The sequence below is a fragment of the Muntiacus reevesi genome, chromosome 17 (genome assembly GCF_963930625.1).
Source record: "Muntiacus reevesi chromosome 17, mMunRee1.1, whole genome shotgun sequence".
NCBI lineage: Eukaryota > Metazoa > Chordata > Mammalia > Artiodactyla > Cervidae > Muntiacus > Muntiacus reevesi.
In genome coordinates, this window is record NC_089265.1 from 36,947,186 (window position 1) to 36,965,167 (window position 17,982).

Consider the following 17,982-nt stretch of genomic DNA (forward strand, 5'->3'; position numbering starts at 1 on the left):
AACCTGCAAACTGGGTATTTAACATGAGAGCAGTCAGAAAAAGAGGGACAAAAGCCAGTTACTGAGAGAAGGATTTCTAGGAATAAAGAGAATTTTAACCAGATTCATGACATCCTCAAACTTATAATCTGGTAGTTATATATAATACGTAAAACAAATGTTTAGTCTTCAAACTTCAAAAAAAAAAGTATCCTTACAGTAGTCATATATAGCTTCAAAAGGAGTAGAAGTCTTATAGCCATTAAAGCTGGGCTATAGGAGTAGCATTTCAAAATGACTGTCAGAATTCAAGATGCAGAAGAATAATTTGGAGTCTGTGGATCACATGTATAAGAATCTACTGGATGTGTTATAAGACAAATAAGGCCTAAAGATCTGATTATAACTGATAACACGGTATTATATAACAGAAACTTGCTAAAGGAGTAGAATGTATGTTCTCACAATAAATACTTATGTGAGGTGATAGATATGAACTGTTGTTTTACAATATATAGGTAGATGTACACTTTAAATATCTTATAATTTTATGTCAAGTGTACAAAAATAAACTCAAAATGGATTTTGAATTTAAAAGTCTAAATGTAAGACTGGATACTATAAAATTCCTCAAGGAAAACATGGGCAGAACACACCCTGACATAAATCATAACAGTATATTTTGGGGGGGATTCATCTCTTAAAGCGAAGAAAATAAAAGAAAAATAAATAAACGGGATCTAATTAAACTTAAAAGTTTTTGCATAGCAAAGGAAACCATCAACAAAATGAAAAGACAACCTACTGAATGGGATAAAATATTTGCAAATGAAATGAACGATAAGGATTCAGTCCAGTTCACTCAGTTATGTCTGACTCTTTGCGACCCCATGGACAGCAGTACGCCAGGCTTCCCTGTCCATCACCAACTCCTGGAGCTTGCTCAAGTTCATGTCCACGAGTTGGTGATGCCATCCAACCACTTCATCCTCTGTTGTCCCCTTCTCCTCTTGCCTTCAATCTTTCCCAGCGTCAGGGTCTTTTTCAATGAGTCAGTTCTCAACTCATATAACTCAACATCAAAAAACCAAACAACCCAATTAAGAACTGGGCATAAGAACTGAATAGACATTTTCCCAAAGAGGAAATGCAGATGGCCATCAGGCACATGAAAAGATGCTCAATATTGCTAATCATCAGGGAAATGCAAATCAGAACTACAATGAGATGTCACTTTGCACCCACCAGAATGGCTATTAGAAAAAAAAAAATCATACAAATATCAAATGTTGTTGAGGGAGGAATGTAGACTGGTACACCACTGTGAAAAATAGTATGGAGGCTTCTCAAAAAACTAAAATTAAAACTAACATATGACACAGCAGTTCTACTCTTGGGTATAAATGCAAAAGAAACAAAAATACTGATTTGAAAAGATACAAGCACGCCAATGTTCACAGCAGTACTGCTTACAATTGCCAAGGTATAGAAGCAACCTAAGTGTCCATTAATGAATGAATGAATTAACAAGATGTGGTATACACACACATACACACACAATGGAATACAACTCAGCCATAAAAAAGAACGAAATTTTGCTATTTGCAGCAAAATGGATGGACTAGCAGTGAATTATGTTAAATGAAGTATGCCAGACAGAGAAAGATAAGCAGTGTACAGTATCACTTATATGTGGAATCTAAAAAATATAACAAACTAGTAAACATAACAAAAAGGAAATAGACTCACAGATATAAAGAATGAACTAGTGGTTTCTGGTGGGGTGAGGGAAAGGAGGAGGAATTCTACATAGGTAGAAGGGAAAAAGGATTGTTATGATAACATACAAAATCATTTGTTTGAAACTTTTGAAAATCCTAAAGCGCTATGGAATTTTAAATTTTCTTCATGTAATTTTAAAAAAACACCAAAAAATAAATACAGGCAAACTGGAAAAAAACAGATAAGTTATACAAAAACTATAACTAGTCAAACTTATATATATGGATTTGCATAAGAAAATTACCTGATAGAGCTATAGATGTCCAGTGGGGTTTGATTCTTTTCTTTGGCTATTCTCATCATATCTAACACTGCCATCCCAAGACATTCTTCCTGTGTTTCATGAGTCACAGGTACTTTTATCCATCCATGTAAAAAATCATGCCGCCACTAAAGTAAAAACAAAATATAGAAGAAAATATTTCTTAAGTTTCACTATCTCATTTTAATCTATTATTGTATTTTACTGTATTTTAATCTATAACCTAATTTTCAGAATATATACATTTAACAAGGTCAACTCCTCCCTTGATTTTGAAATATTCTGCCATAAGTTTTAGTATAAGTTCTTTTGCAAATGGAAAGTGGTTTAAATTAGGTTCCCAATTATCAGCCTATTTCACTGATTCTATCTTGAAATTGTATCTTCAACATCAAAATTACCTAAATTAAAATAGGTATTAATCAATTAAATATGTACTGAGTTCCAAATATGCTCAAAGCATTGTACTAAGGACTGTTTTGACTACAAAGAAATATAAGATGTAGCCTCAGCCTCCAAGGAGACTAAAATGTAGCCAGGAAGTGAAACAAGTGAAAAAAAAAATTATAATGCCAGACACTGTATAGTAAGTACCACACAACAGATGATTTAGGAACTTAAAAGAAGTTGAGATTATATCCAGTAGGAGTAATTAGGAAAGGTTTCACAGAAAAATTGAAATTTAATATATTCTTTGCATATGAAGAAATTTTTTAAAGATATTTATTTATGTATTTGTTTATTTGGCTGCACTGGGTCTCTGTTGTGTCACACAGGATCTATGGCTCAGCTGCTGCAGAGCATGTGGGATCTTAGTTTCCTGATCAGGGATTGAACCCATGTCTCCTGCACCACACAAGGTGGACTCTTAACCACTGGATCACTAGAGAATTCCCTGAAGAAATTTTTGATTAACACAAAACAGGATGCAAAAATAGAAGAAATGGCACAAAAAGAAAGCCACAAGGCATGTTCAGAGATGCAAAGCAGTTTGGTTGGAACAGATAATTCATGTAAAGTGAACAGAGTGAATTAAGACTTGGAAAAGCAAGTTGGGCTCAAACTGCAGGTACTCTTCAACTGGATCCCAGAAGCAATAGAGAACTATTTTCTTAAATGTATCCATTTCATAAAGTATCTTTTCTTAAAGCATCATGCCTGTTTCACTGGTAGAAGTAGCAATGATACAAGGACTTTAAGAAAATGAAGTGTATTCAAGGAGACTCTTGAAGAGGCTGCAGTAAAGGTTCAAATATGAGAGAGTAAGGCTCTACTGTATAGAAGAAAAGACACTAAGAGTCTGAAAAACCCACTAACTTTATAACTATATGTAAAAGAATGAAGAAAATGGAAAAACAGAAATTCTAAAACTTTGATCTAGACAAGTTAGGGATACAGATAAAATCAGACTAAATATGTAATGGGAGAAAAGTTAAAAGCACCAATATTCTAAAAATAACAATTTTCTTTATAAGAAAGGTAAAAGCCATAATAATGGCTGAAATACCAACCAAGGTTTAAACTAAGAGAAAAGATCATCCATATTTTATACATGTATCTCCCTTCTTCCATATGATAACATCTCATGAAATAATTTTTACATAAATTTAAAAAATAATTTTATTAAAAAATTAATATGCACTTAAAGGTATATTTGTTAGCTAACTTTCTATTAACAAATTAGAAAACATTTTTGTATAAGAAAAGAAATATATGACTTAAAAGGCACAAATCATGAAACAACCAGTGAGCGCTCACACACACACCCCCACCCAAAACAAAGGCCTCAATATTGGTAAGGCAAAACTGACTCACAGAAGGATATTTCTTTTTGCTCAATTTCAAATACTAATTTCACTCCACTTCTGAAAATAGGCAAATAAGTTATTCTTAATTTAAAAAAAGCCACAGATAACCAAAGTCTAGGAAGACTATTTTTAATTGCTTGCTTCCACTTCATATACTATATGGGACCAGAGTATAATAAATTCTGTTTATGAGAATATCCTGTTGAATTCATGCCCAAAAGGCAATAAACATATGAAAAAATTAGTGCAGTGCTAACAACATAATCAACCAAATACCATTAGAAAAAAGTTACAAATGAAAGAGTCCCAAAGGTCAAACCATATAATTTTAAACTAGCCTTCTTAACCATCAATAAAAACTGATTCATTTGATTGACTCATTTAATTAAAACTGTAGAAAAGTAGTTTCTCATCTAGGCAGCTGACATTTGAAGCAAGAAATTTTATCTACATTCAGCCAGGAAAAAAAAAAAAAACAGTTATAGTAAAAAATTTGCTATATTTAGTCTAAAACATGCATAAAGTCTAACCTGATATCAATACAATCTAAGAATCAGTTAACTATTACCTTATTTATTTTCTGGGCATGGATTTAGAGATGTAGAAACACCAAGTAATAGAAAATTGCATGTAGTAGTGTCCAGACACAATTTAGGACTCTTATGAAATTATCTTGCCATCCTAGATAAGAAAATCTCTTCTAGAAAGGTAAAACTAGAAATCACCCATCATTTTTCTAGATCAAAAGTATGAGATGTCATAATACTAATATTAGGGTAAAGTAGCTCAATGAATAGTTTAGGAAAACCTGCCCTATCAATGGGACTTAACTAGCATGCCACCAAATAAACCATATTTGCGTAACAGATGAAATAATACAATTATAAAAGCAGCAAAAAGTCATAACTTCATAGTACCCCTATTCTCAGAAACCTGTTTCTCTCTTTCCTTAATGACTACTGAAACAAAGGAAGCTATGTAAAAGTTGATTGATAGTCAAATGGTTTTGACAAGAGTGCCAAGACCATTCAACAGAAAAAGAATAGTCTTTTAAACAAGTGGTGCTAAAAAAAACTGGATATCCACATGCAAAACAATAAAGATGGACTCCTACCTTACACCATATAAAAATTACCTCAAAACATAAGACTGTCCTTACATGCAGGTGACATGGCACTACATATAGAAAACTCTGAAGACTCCACACAAAAACTACTAGAACTGATAAAAAGAATTTAGCAAGGGAGTAGGATACAAGATTAACATACAGAAATTTGGTTGCATTTTTACACTAACAATGATATATCAAAGAGAATGTTAAAACAAAATTGCTTTTCAAACAAAATTTTATTTTATTCAAAAAAATAAAATACTTAGGAATAAATCTGAGGTAAAAGCATTATATGCTGAAAACTATAAAATATTAATAAAGAAAATTAAAGATTATTCAAAGACAGAAAGATATCCTATGTACTTAGATTGGAAGAATTAATGTTGTTAAAATGGTCATACGACCCAAAGAAATCTACAGATTTATTTAGCACAATCCTTTCAAATCACCCGTGACATTTTTCACAAACTAAAAGGAATCATCCTAATTCTTTGGGCCATGCCATGCAACTTTCAGGATCTTAGTTTCCCAAATGGGGATTAATCCCAGGACCTGGCAGTGAAAGCACCAAGTTCTAACCACTGGACTACCAAGGAATTCCCAGATAATATTCAAATTTATATGAAACCATAAAAGACCCAGAATTACCAAAGTAATCCTAAGGAAAAAGAACAAAGTAAGTGATCCGAAGGAAAAAGAACAAAGCAAGAGGCATAACCCTCCCAGACTTCAGACATTACTACAAAGCTACACTAATAAAAATGGCATGGTACTGGTACAAAAACAGACATACAAATCAATGGAACAGAATGGAGAGCCCAGAAATAAACCTACACACCTATGGGCAACTGATCTTCAACAAAGGAAACAACAACATACATTGGGAAAAAGTCTCCTCAGCCAAGTAGTATTGGAAAAGTTGAATAGCCACACGTAAACCAATATTAGAACACACGCTCACACCATACACAAAAATAAACCCAAAATGGTTTAACAACTTCAATGTAAGACATGACACCATAAAACTCCTAGAAGAAAACATAAGCAAAACATTCTGATATAAATCCTACCTATGGTCAATCTGCCAAGGCAATAGAAGTAAAAAAGTGAAAATAAATAAATAGGACCTAATCAAACTTACAAGCTTTTACATAGTAAAGGAAACTGTAAAGAAAACAAAAAGACAACCTATATAACGGGAGAAAGTACCTGTAAATGATGCAACAGGCTTAATTTCCAAAATACACACTTGGCTCACACAATTCAGTAACAAAACAACAAATAACCTAACTGAAATACAGGCAGAAGAGCTAGACATTTCCCAGAGAAGACATACAGATGGGCAACAGGCACATGAAAAGAAGCTCCACATCATTAATTGTTGGGCTTCCCTGGTGGCTCAGATGGTAAAGAATCTGCCTGCAATGCAGGAGACTCAGGTTTGATCCCCGGGAAAACTTCCTGGAGAAGGAAATGGCTACCCACTCCAGTATTCTCACCTGGAAAACTCCATGAACAGAGGAACAACACAAAACAAAAATACACTGAGATCTCACTTCACATTGGTGAGAATGGTTATTGTTAAAAAGTAATAATAAATAACAAATGCTACAAATAACAAAGGCTAGAGAGTATGGAGAAAAGGGAACCCTCCTACACTGTTGAAGGGAATGTAAGTTTGTATAGCTACTACTGAAAACAGTATGGAGGTTCCTCAAAAAAACTAAAATAGAGTTACCATATGACTCAGCAATCTCACCCCTGGGCATATATCTGGAAAAAACTGTAATTCAGAAAGATAAACATACCCCAATGTTCACAGCAACCTATTTACAAGAGTCAAGACATACAGACAACCTAAATCTCCCCTGACAGATGAATGGATAAAGAAGATATGGTACATATATACAATGGAATACTACTCAGCCATAAAAAGGAATGAAACAATGCCATTTGCAGCAACATGAATAGATCTAGAGATTATCACAGAAGTGAAGTAAGTAAGAAAGAGAAAGACAAATACTATGTGATATCCCTTATATGTGGAATCTAAAATATGAACTTATCTATGAAACAGAAACAGACTCAGGGGCATGCAGATTGCCAAGGGGTGGGGGGACAGACTGGGAATTTCAGGTTAGCAGATGTAAACTAGAGAATGGATAAATAACAAGGTCCTACTGTATAGCACAGGGAACTATATTCAATATCCTATGAAAATCTATAACTGCAAAGAATATAAAAAGTGTGCGTGCTAGGTCTCTTCAGTCGTGTCTGACTCTTTGTGACCCTATGGAGTAGCCCAGAGGTTCCCCCATCCATGGGATTCTCCAGGCAAGAATACTGAAGTGGGTTGCTGTGCCCTTCTCCAGGGGATCTTCCCAACCCAGGAGTCAAACCTGCATCTCTTGTGTCTCCTATGTGGTAAAGCAGGTGGGATCTTTACCACTAGCACCATCTGGGAAGCTACAGAAGAGCGTATATATGGATACATGAATCACTTTGCTGAACAGCAGAAATTAGCACAACACTGTCAATCAACTATAATTCAATCAAAAAAAAAAACCTGAAAAGAGATCAAAGATCTAAATATAAGAGCTAAAACCATAAAATATTTATAAAAAATAAAGAGGGAAAGCTTCACAATGATGGATTTGGCAATGATTTCTTGCATTTGACACTAAAAGTATAGATAACAAAAGGAAAAAATAAGACAAATTGCACTACATCAAAATTTAAAATGTTTGTGCATCACAGGACATAATCAACAGTGAAAAGTCACCTCAAGGAACAGGGGAAAATAACTGCAAATCATATATCTGATAAGGGGTTAGTAGCCAGAACCAGACAACAACAAAAGGAAAAAAAAAAACCTAAATAACCTAATTAAAGAAATGAGCAAAGGACTTGAACAGAAACTTCCCCAAAGAAAATATACAAGAGGCCAATAAGCCTATAAAAATGCTCTAAATAATTAATTAAAGAAATGCAAATCAAAATCACAACACGATACCACTTTACACCTATCAGAATGGCCATTATCAAAAACTGTTGGTGAGGAACACTTGTGTGCCACTGGCAATAATGTAAAATGGTGCAGCTGCTATGGAAAACAGTACAATAGTTCCTAAAAACATTAAAAATAGAATTACTATATGATCTAGTAGTCTCACTTCTGGATATATACCTAAAAGAATTAAAAGTAAGGTCTCAGAGATATCTGTACACTCATGTTCATTACAGTATTACTCATAAGTACCAAAAGGTAGAAGCAAAGCAACTATCCAAGAAGAGACATGAGTAAACAAAATGTGGTATATACAACAGAATATCACTCTGCTTTAAAAAGGAAGGAAATTCTGACACATTCCAAACACAGATGAGTCTTGAAGACATTACAACAAGAGAAATGAGCCTGTCTCAAAAAAGTAAATGCTGTATAGTTCCACTTAATTGAGCTATCCTGGAATAAGCAAATGAATAAAGACAGAGAGTAGAAAGGTGGCTGCCAAAGGTCAGGAGGAGAGGGAAACGAAGAGTTACTTTTTAATGGGTATAAAGTTTCAATTTGGGAAGATGAAAAATGTTCTGGAGATGGATGGTGGTAAAGGCTGCACAACAATATGAATTCCCTGAATTGATGCCAATGCTTTGATCACTAAAAAATGGTTAAAATAATAAACTTTATTAAGTATATTATATCCCTTCACACATAAAAATGTCAGTTGCTCTATACAGCAAAAAAGAAATATTCTTTAATCTGTTGCTCATAAACTGAACTATATCTACTACACATCTTAGAAATGTAAGCTATGAGGATTTGTGAGATTACTTCCCATGATATTAGCAAATCTGATTTAGAACTTGACTGTATACCTTGGGAATATCAAGAGCATATCTTTACATAAAAGCACTAATTTCTTTCTTTACTAACTACTCCTCATTCTTGTAGCACACAGACTCAAAGGTAATTTAATGACAAAACATTTCAATTTCTGTTTAAATCAAGGTTATAAACAAGAAACCATTTAAAAATGCTCCAAAATACCACAAAAATCAAACAATAATAAACAAGTAACTGGAACACAGTTTCCAGGCTAAATATCAACAACCAGCTCCCCTCCTTTGAGGGGCTACACATACTACTGTACTGATAGTTCACTTTCTATGCAGTTACTTACTTTCTTTACATTTCGCTACCCACTAATAGAAGTCTGCAATTGTTTAGGAATTTCTTAAAAACCTCTCTCAAGAAATTTCACTGTCCTATATTCTAGCCACTTAGGTCTACATGAATCATGCTGTAAAACTCAGTCTAAACTTTGTGAAATTCTTAAAATGATTTAATTCACTAAAATAAAAGGAAAATTCAAAAGGGCCAATTCTAGGAATCTTTATAAATTAGAGTCTATTATCCATAAGCCATGGGCTTCCTAGGTGGCATCAGTGGTAAAGAATCTGCTTGCCAACCCAGTTCAATCCCTGGGTCGGGAAGATCCCCTGGAGTAGGAAATGGCAGCCCCTCCAGTATTCTTGCTTAGGAAACTCCATTGACAGCGGAGCCTGGCAGGCTAGAGTCCATGGGGTGGCAAAGAGTCAGATATGACTGGGCACACATGCACATACATCCAAAAGCTATGGTATTAAAAATTAGTGATAAAAGACTCAATTCTGTTACCTTTCTGCACCTGTTATGCATACATAGCATCAATTTTCCCATATGCGATTAATTTCCTGATTAAGAAATATACTATACAGCAAGATATTTATAATTTAACACATGTTCAATGAAGATAATATAATCATACCTGAGCAAAAAGGTAAGACATGACAAAGTCATCAAGAAGAGGAGCTTCAGCACCTCGAGATATTCCATGTCGATAGGTTCTGTTGCTGCCATTACAATACCAGTAAGGAAAGTAAAATCTACGAGACAGTTAAAATACTCAGTCAGCCTCCAAACAGTTCTAAAATAGATAAACTGTGTATATATAACCATTTCCAGTCTACCAAAAGGTATTATCCCATAAGCAGAAAACACAACTAAGTGTTAAATACAAAGTGAAGATAAAAGGAAATACAGATAAAACCACAGTAATAACATAGGCAGAAAATATAAGAAACATAAGTTTAAAATTCATAATCTGCCTTCTTCAATGCACAGAACATAGAAGCAATAACAGAAAATAGAGGAATGTAGAAATAAAACATTAACAAAAAAATGTTAACGTAATTCTAGGAACATCAATAGAAGAATCTGAAAATGTTAAATTTGGTGTGAAAACAATTGTGTCTTCTTTTTAAAAATGGAGATTACATTAAAAAGAATGAAATAATACCACTGGAAACAACTGCTTCTTCTTTTAAGAAATGCAGATTACATTAATAAGAATGAAATAATACCACTGGCAGCTATATGGATGCACCTGGAGATTATCTTATTAAGCCAAGTTATAAAGAAAGAGAAAGACAAATACCATATGATATCACTTATATGTGGACTCTAAAATATGACACAAATGAACTTATCTATGAAATAGAAATGGACTCACAGACATAGGTAACAGACTTGTGGTTGCCAGAAGGGTAGGGGAGTGGGGGAAGGTTGGATTGAGAGTTTGTAGTTAGCAGATACAAACTATTACATATAGAATGGATAAACAACAAGGTCCTACTGTATAGCACAGGGATATTCAATATCTTGTAATAAGCCATAATGGAAAAGAATATAAGAAACAATATACATAAATATGTATAACTTGAATCACCAGAAAGTAGCACAACATTGTAAATCAACTATACATCAATTAAAAAAAAAAACGGAGGTGACAAACTTGTCCTTCAAAGAAACAAAAAAAATTCTATATTGCTTTCACAGCTCTATTGAGACATACTTCATTAAAAGTTCAATGTTTTTAGTATACTCAGAGCATTGTACAAATATCACCACAACCTAACTTTAGAACATATTTATCTTCCGTAAAAGAAATTCCATTCTCACTAGCAGTCACACCCAAGCCATCCTTATCTACTCCCCAGCCCTAAGTTACCATTATTCTGTCTCTATAAATTTATCTATTCCAGACATTGTATATAAATGGAATCATATAATGTGGATTTTTCTACCTTCTCTCAGTTAGCATAATGTTTTCAAGGATCACCCATATTTATAGCACGTGTCAGTACTTCACTTCTTAGATTTTCACTGTATGAATGTACCACATTTTGATTAACCATTCATCACTTTATGGACATTTGATTTGTTTCCACCTTTTTGCTGTTGTGAATAATGTTGCTAGTAATAATCACATACAAGTTCTTTTTTCCCTGAGGATGTATATTTTCATTTCTCTTGCATATATACCTGGATGGCACTGCTGAATCATATGAAATTTTATGTTTATCTTTTTAAGGAGTAGCCAAACTCTCTTTCAAAGCAGCTGGATTATTTTATACTTCTGACAACAATGTATGAGTGCCCCAATAGGTCCATCCTTGCCAACACTTGAGTGGAAGAGTTTAAGCTGAATTTTTCTATGGTACTGCCGACTTAGCATTCATTTTGTTTGCTCAAGAGTCCTATACGGACCTTATAAACTGACATTAATCCCCACACAAATGCACGCTCCAGACAGAAAATTGCAGAGTCACAAGCAATTACAAGTTCCTTATACGACTTCCCCAACAGCCTTTGTGATCCATAGTCATCCTTGCCTCTCCATGCCCATCCCTATGTGCCTCTTCAGTGGACGCCCACATGGCTTACCAAAATCCAGGTCTTTTGAAATGAGTCTAGCCTTAGTCCAGGAACCCCAAAGCACTCACCCAGAAACGCTAATAAAGGCAAGTACTCCAGGGCTGCCTCTATCTGCAGTGTGCCTTAACTTTCCATGTGAACCTTAAGGCATGCTGGCATGTCCTCAAGGACCAGTGAGTAACAAACTTTTCTGCTTCAATTCCTTTTGCAGTTTATTGCTGAGATGTGGCTCACCATCTGGTACCCTGTGTCCCACTTAATAAGAGTTAATTTGAAAAACTGATAATTACTGTCCATCTTTTTAATGCTTGCCATTCTAGTGGGTAAATGATATCCCATTGTGGTTCTGATTTACATTTCTCTAATGAATAATGATGTTTATCTTTTCACATGCTTATTGATCCTTTGAATGTTTTCTTTAGAGAAAGGGCTATTCAAAACTTTGCCCATTTATTTTAGCTGGCTTATTTGTCATTATATTGAGCTGTAAGAGTTCTTTATATACTATAGATATAAGGTATCTGTCAGATATATGATTTACAAATATTTTCTTCCATTCTGTGGGTTGTCTTTTCACATTCATGTCAGTATCCTTTGATGCACAAACATACTTTGATGAATCCCAACTAACCTATTTTGTTGTTGTTGCTTAGGCTTTTGGTGCCATGTTGAAATCACTCCCTACTTTATCTTTGTGATACAGTCCTATGTTTTCTCCTAAGAATTTTATAGCTTTAGCCAATAAATTAAGTTCTATGATCCATTATAAGTTACTTTCTGGTCAATGGTGTGAGTTGGTGCTCTAAGTTTATTACTCTACATGTGGATATTCAGTTGTCCCAGCATCATTTGTTGAAAAGACTATTCTTTCTCCATGAATTGTCCTAGCATCCTTGCCTAAAGTCTACTACCATAATATGAGAGATTATTTTTGGACTTTCAATGTATTCCATTAATGTGTATATCTAACCTGACGTCAGTACCACAGTCTTAATAACTATGATTGTGGACTAAGTTTTGAAGTAAGAAATGTGAATCTTCCTACTTTGCTCTTTTTTAAGACTCTGATTTTTCACAAATTTTATGATTATCTGTCAATTTCTGGAATAAAGACAGAATTTCAGTGGAGATCACACTGAGAATAAAGATTAATGATGGGAATATTGCTGTATTAAATCTTCCTATACACAAAAATGAGACAGGTTTCCATTTATTTAGGTGTTTCTCTAATTTCTTTCAATGATATTTTATATTTCTCAGTGTACAAACTCTGCAATTCTTTTGTTAGGTTTAAATCAAAATATTCTTTTATGCTACTGTAAATGGAAGCTTATTAATTTCACATTTGTGCTATAATTCCTGGCATACAGAAATACAACACTTTGAATTTCTATCCTACAACCAGGCTGAGCTCGTTTATTAGTTCTAATAGTTCATTAATTTCTTAGGATTTCGCATATACTAGATCCTAATATCTGAGAATAGAGAGTTTTATCTCTTCTTTTCCAATATAGATGCCCTGTATTTCTTCCCTTGACATATTTCCCTGGCTAGAATCTATTCTACAGTGTTCAACAGAAGTGGTGAGAGCAGATATTCTTGTCTTGTTTTTGATCTTTGGAAGACAGCATTAAGCTTTTCACTATCAAGTATTAGATTAGTTTTGGAGTTTTTCACAGATCCTTTATCATACTGAGGAAGTTCCAGTCCATTCCTGTTGTGTTTAGTATTTTGATTACAACAGAATATTGAAAATATTGAATTCTGTCAAAAGTTTTCTTCCATGTTTATTAAGATGATCATATGCTTTGGCTCTTTATTCTAATATGGTACGTTATACTGATTTTAAGATGTTAAAGCAATATCCTAGGATAATTTCTACCTGGTCAATATTCAATCCTTTTTATATACAGGTAGATTTGGTTTGCTGGTATTTTCTTGATGATTTTTACACCTATATTTATAAATGACATTGGTCTGTAGCTTTCATATTTTTTAGACTTCTTTGTCTGGATTTGGTACCAGGGCAATGGTGACCATGCGGAATGAGTTGGGAAGTGGTTCCTCCTTTTCACTTTTTGGGAATAACTAATAGGGGCTTCCCGGGTGGCTCAGATGGTAAAGAATGTGACTGCAATGCAGGAGACCTGGGTTTGATCCCTGGGTCAGGAAAGATCCCCTGGAGAAGGCAATGGCAACCCATTCCAGTATTCTTGCCTGGGGAACCCCATGGACAGAGGAGCCTGGCAGGTTACAATCCATAGCGGTAAAGAGTCAGACATGACTGAGTGACTAACACTTTCACCTTTTTCAGTATCAACATTCCCCTTCATGGATCACAGTCTTGTCACAGTGAGGGGATTTGCATAACTCAATGAAGCTATGAGCCATGGCATGCATGGCAACCCAAGAAGGAGAGGTTACAGTGGAAGGTTCTGACAAATCATGGTCCACTGGAAGAGGTAATGGCAACCTACTCAAGTATTCTTGCCTGGAAAGCCCCATGGACAGTATGAAAACGCAAAAATATATACCAACAGAATATGACCCACCCCCTACCCAGGTCAGGAGGTGTCCAGTATATTACTTGGAAAGAGGGCAATTACTATTAGCTCTAGTAAGAATGAAGTGGCTGGGCCATACAAGAAATGACACACAGCTGTGAATGTGTCTGGTGGTGAAAGTAAAGTCCAATGCTGTAAAGAATAACACTGCATATTAATCTGGAATGTTAGGTTCATGAATCAAGGTGAATTAGACATAATAAAACAGGAAATGGCAAGGCTGAACAAGTACATCTTAGGAATCAAAATCAGTGAATTAAAATGGACAGCCATGGGTGAATTTAACTCAGATGACCATTACATCTATTGTGGGAAAGAATTCCTTAGAAGAAATGAAGTAGTGCTCATAATCAACAAGGGTCCAAAATGCAGTACCTGTGTGCAATCTTCAAAACAACAGAATGATCTTTGTTTGTTTCCAAAGCAACCCATCCAACATCACTATAACCCAAGTGTATGCCCCAACCACTGATGCCGAAGAAGCCGAAACTGACCATTTCTATGAAGACCTACAACACCTTCTAGAACTAACACACAAAAAAAGATGTCCTTTTCATCATAGGAGATTGGAATGTAAAAGTAGGAAGTCAAGAGATACCTGGAGTAACAGGCAAGATTGGCCTTATAGTTCAAAATGAAGCAAGGCAAAGGCTACCAGAGTTTTGTCACGAGAACACAGTGATCATTAGCAAACACCCTCTTTCAACAACCCAAGAGATGACTCTACACATGGACATCACCAGAGTGTCACTATCGAAATTGGATTGATTATGTTCTTCACGGTTAAAGATGGAGAAGCTCTATACAGTCAGTAAAAAAAAAAAAAGAGAGAGACCTGGAGCTGACTGTGGATTAGATCATGAACTTCTTATTGCAAAACTTAGGCTTAAACTTTAAAAAGTAGGGAAAATTACTAGGCCATTCAAGTATAACCTAAATCACACCCCTTATGATTATACAGTGGAGGTGACAAATAGATTCAAGGAACTAGATCTGGTAGAGTATATGAAGAACTACAGGCAGAGGTTCATAACACTGTATAGGAGGCAGTGACCAAAACCATAAAGGGAACATTTCATGTGAGAATGGGCACAATAAAGAACAAAGACAATAAGGACCTAACAGAAGCAGAAAAGATTAAGAAGAAATGGCAACAATACACAGAAGAACTATACAAGAAAGGTCTTAATGAGCCAGAAAACCATGATGGTGTGGTCACGCATCTAGAGCTGGAGATCCTGGAGTAGGAAGTCAAGTGGGCCTTAGGAAGCGTTACTACGAACAAAGCTAGTGGAGGTGACGAAATTCTAGCTGAGCTATTTAAAATCCTAAAAGATGATGCTGTTAAAGTGCTGTACTCAACATGTCAACAAATTTGGAAAACTCGGCCATGGCCACAGGACTGGAAAAGTGCAGTTTTCATTCTAATGACAAAGAAGGGCAATGCCAAAGAAAGTTCCAATTATCATACAATTCCATTCATTTCACATGCTAGCAAGATTACGCTCAAAATCCTTCAAGCTAGGCTTTAGGAGTACGTGATCCAAGAGTTTCCAGCTGCACAAGTTGGGTTTAGAAAAGGCAGAGGAACCAGAGATCAAATTGCCACATTCACTGGACTATCAAGAAAGCAAGGGAGTTTCAGAAAAGCATCTATTTCCGCTGCATTGACTATGCTAAAGCCTTTGACTGTGCGGATCACAACTGTGGTAAGTGCTTAAACAGAAGGGAGTAGCAGACCATCTTATCTGTCTCCTGAGAATCCCATCTGCGGGTCAAGCAATAGTCAGATCTGGACATGGAACAAGTGACTGGTTCAAAACCAGAAAAAGAATATGACAAGGATGTATATTGTCACCTTGCTTATTTAACTTCTATGCAGAGTACACTATGTGAAATGCTGGGCTGGATGAATCACAGCTGGAATCAAGATTGTTGGGAGAAATATCAACAATCTCAGATATGCAGATGGTACTACTCTAACAGCAGAAAGTAAAGAGGAACTAAAGAGACTCTTGATGAAGGTGAAATAAGAGAGTGAAAAAACTGACTTGAAACTCAACATTCAAAATACTAAATTCATGGCATCCAGTCCCATCACTTCATGGCAAACAGAAGAAAAAATATAAACAGTGACAGATTTTATTTTCCTGGGCTCCAAAATCACTGTGAACGGTGACTGCTGCCATGAAATTAAAAGACACTTGCTCCTTGAAATGAAAGCTATGACAAACCTAGAGAGCATATTAAAAAGCAAAGATATCACTTTGCCAACAAAGGTCCACATGTCAATGCTATGGTTTTTCCAGTAGTCATGTAAGGATGTGAGAGGCAGACCATAAAGAAGGCTGAGTACAGAAAAATTGATGCTTTTGAATTGTGATGCTGGAGAGAACTCTTGAGAGTCCCCTGGACTCAAGAAGATCAAACAAGTAAATCCTAAAGGAAAGCAACCCTAAATATTCACTAGAAGGAATGCTGCTGAAGCTGAAGCTGAATACTTTGGCCATGCGATGTGAAAAGTCGACTCACTGGAAAAGACCCTGATTTGGGGAAAGACTGAAGGCAAAAGGAGAAATGGACAGCAGAGAATAAGACGGTTAGATAGTATCACTGACTCAATGGACATGAACCTGAGCCAACTCTGGGAAAACAGAGGAGGGCAGAGGAGCCTGGCAAGCTATTGTCCATGAGGTCACAATGTTGGACAAGATTTACCAACTGAAAAACAACAAAGTATCAACATATCCTTAAAAGTTTAATAGAATTCACCAGGAAAGCCACTTGGATCTGGGCTCTCCTTTGTGCAAAGTTTTTTGTTTTGTTTGTCTTTTAATTACTAATTGAAATCGATTTCTTTACTTGTTAAGGTCAATTCACATATTCTATTTCTTTGTCAGTTCTATAGTTTGTGTCTTTCTCTATTTCATCTTGGTTATGTAGTTTGTTAGCATACAGCTGTTTCCTATAATCCTTTTTATTTCTGTAAGGTCACAGTGATGCTACCTATTTTATTCCTGATTTTAACAATTTAAGCTTCTCTCTTTTATCTACTTAAAGCTTTACTGATACTGTTGATCTTTTCAAGGAACCAACCAACTTTTGGTTTCTTCATGTCTCTTGTTTTTCTAGCGTCTATTTCATTTATCTCTATTCTGATCTTTATTATTTCCTTCCTTTAACTTGCTTTCAGTTTAATTTACTCTTCTTTTTCTACTTTGTTAAAATGGAATGTTATTGAGAACTTTTTTTATATAGTTTTTATAACTATGAATTTACTTTAAAGCATGGTTTTTAGCTGCACACCATAAGTTTTCATATGATCCATTTTCATTTCCAGTTATATCAAAATATTTTCTATTTTCCTTTGTGATTTCTTCTTTGACCTATTATTTATTTAGAATAGTGTTGTGAATTTACCACATATTTGTGAACTGTCCAGTTTTCCTTCTGTTAATGATTTTTAATTTACTTCCAGAGTGGTCAGAGGACACACTTAGTATAACTTCAATATTCGTAAATTTACTGAAATTCATTTGATGGACTAACACATGATCTAACCTGGAGAATATTCCCTATGCACTTGAAAAGAATATGTATTGTCCTGTCATTAGGTGCAGTGTCCTATGTTTGTATGTCTAGCTAGTTTACAGTGTTATTCAAGTCTTCTATTTCCTTGCTGATCTTCAGTCTGGTTTTTCTGTCCATTACTGAAAGTG

General features: G+C 35.0%; 1 protein-coding gene across 2 annotated transcripts in view; it reads right to left on the reverse strand.

The window, feature by feature from the left end:
* JAK2 (Janus kinase 2) overlaps positions 1–17,982 on the reverse strand; it is a 93,781-nt gene that overhangs the window by 45,524 nt on the left and 30,275 nt on the right. For both annotated transcript variants that reach the window (XM_065908178.1, XM_065908177.1), the window contains 2 exons: positions 9,751–9,868; positions 2,006–2,151 (listed from right to left, as the gene is read on the reverse strand). In XM_065908178.1, the coding sequence (XP_065764250.1) occupies positions 2,006–2,151; positions 9,751–9,868 (264 nt within the window). The remainder of the gene's footprint in view (positions 1–2,005; positions 2,152–9,750; positions 9,869–17,982) is intronic.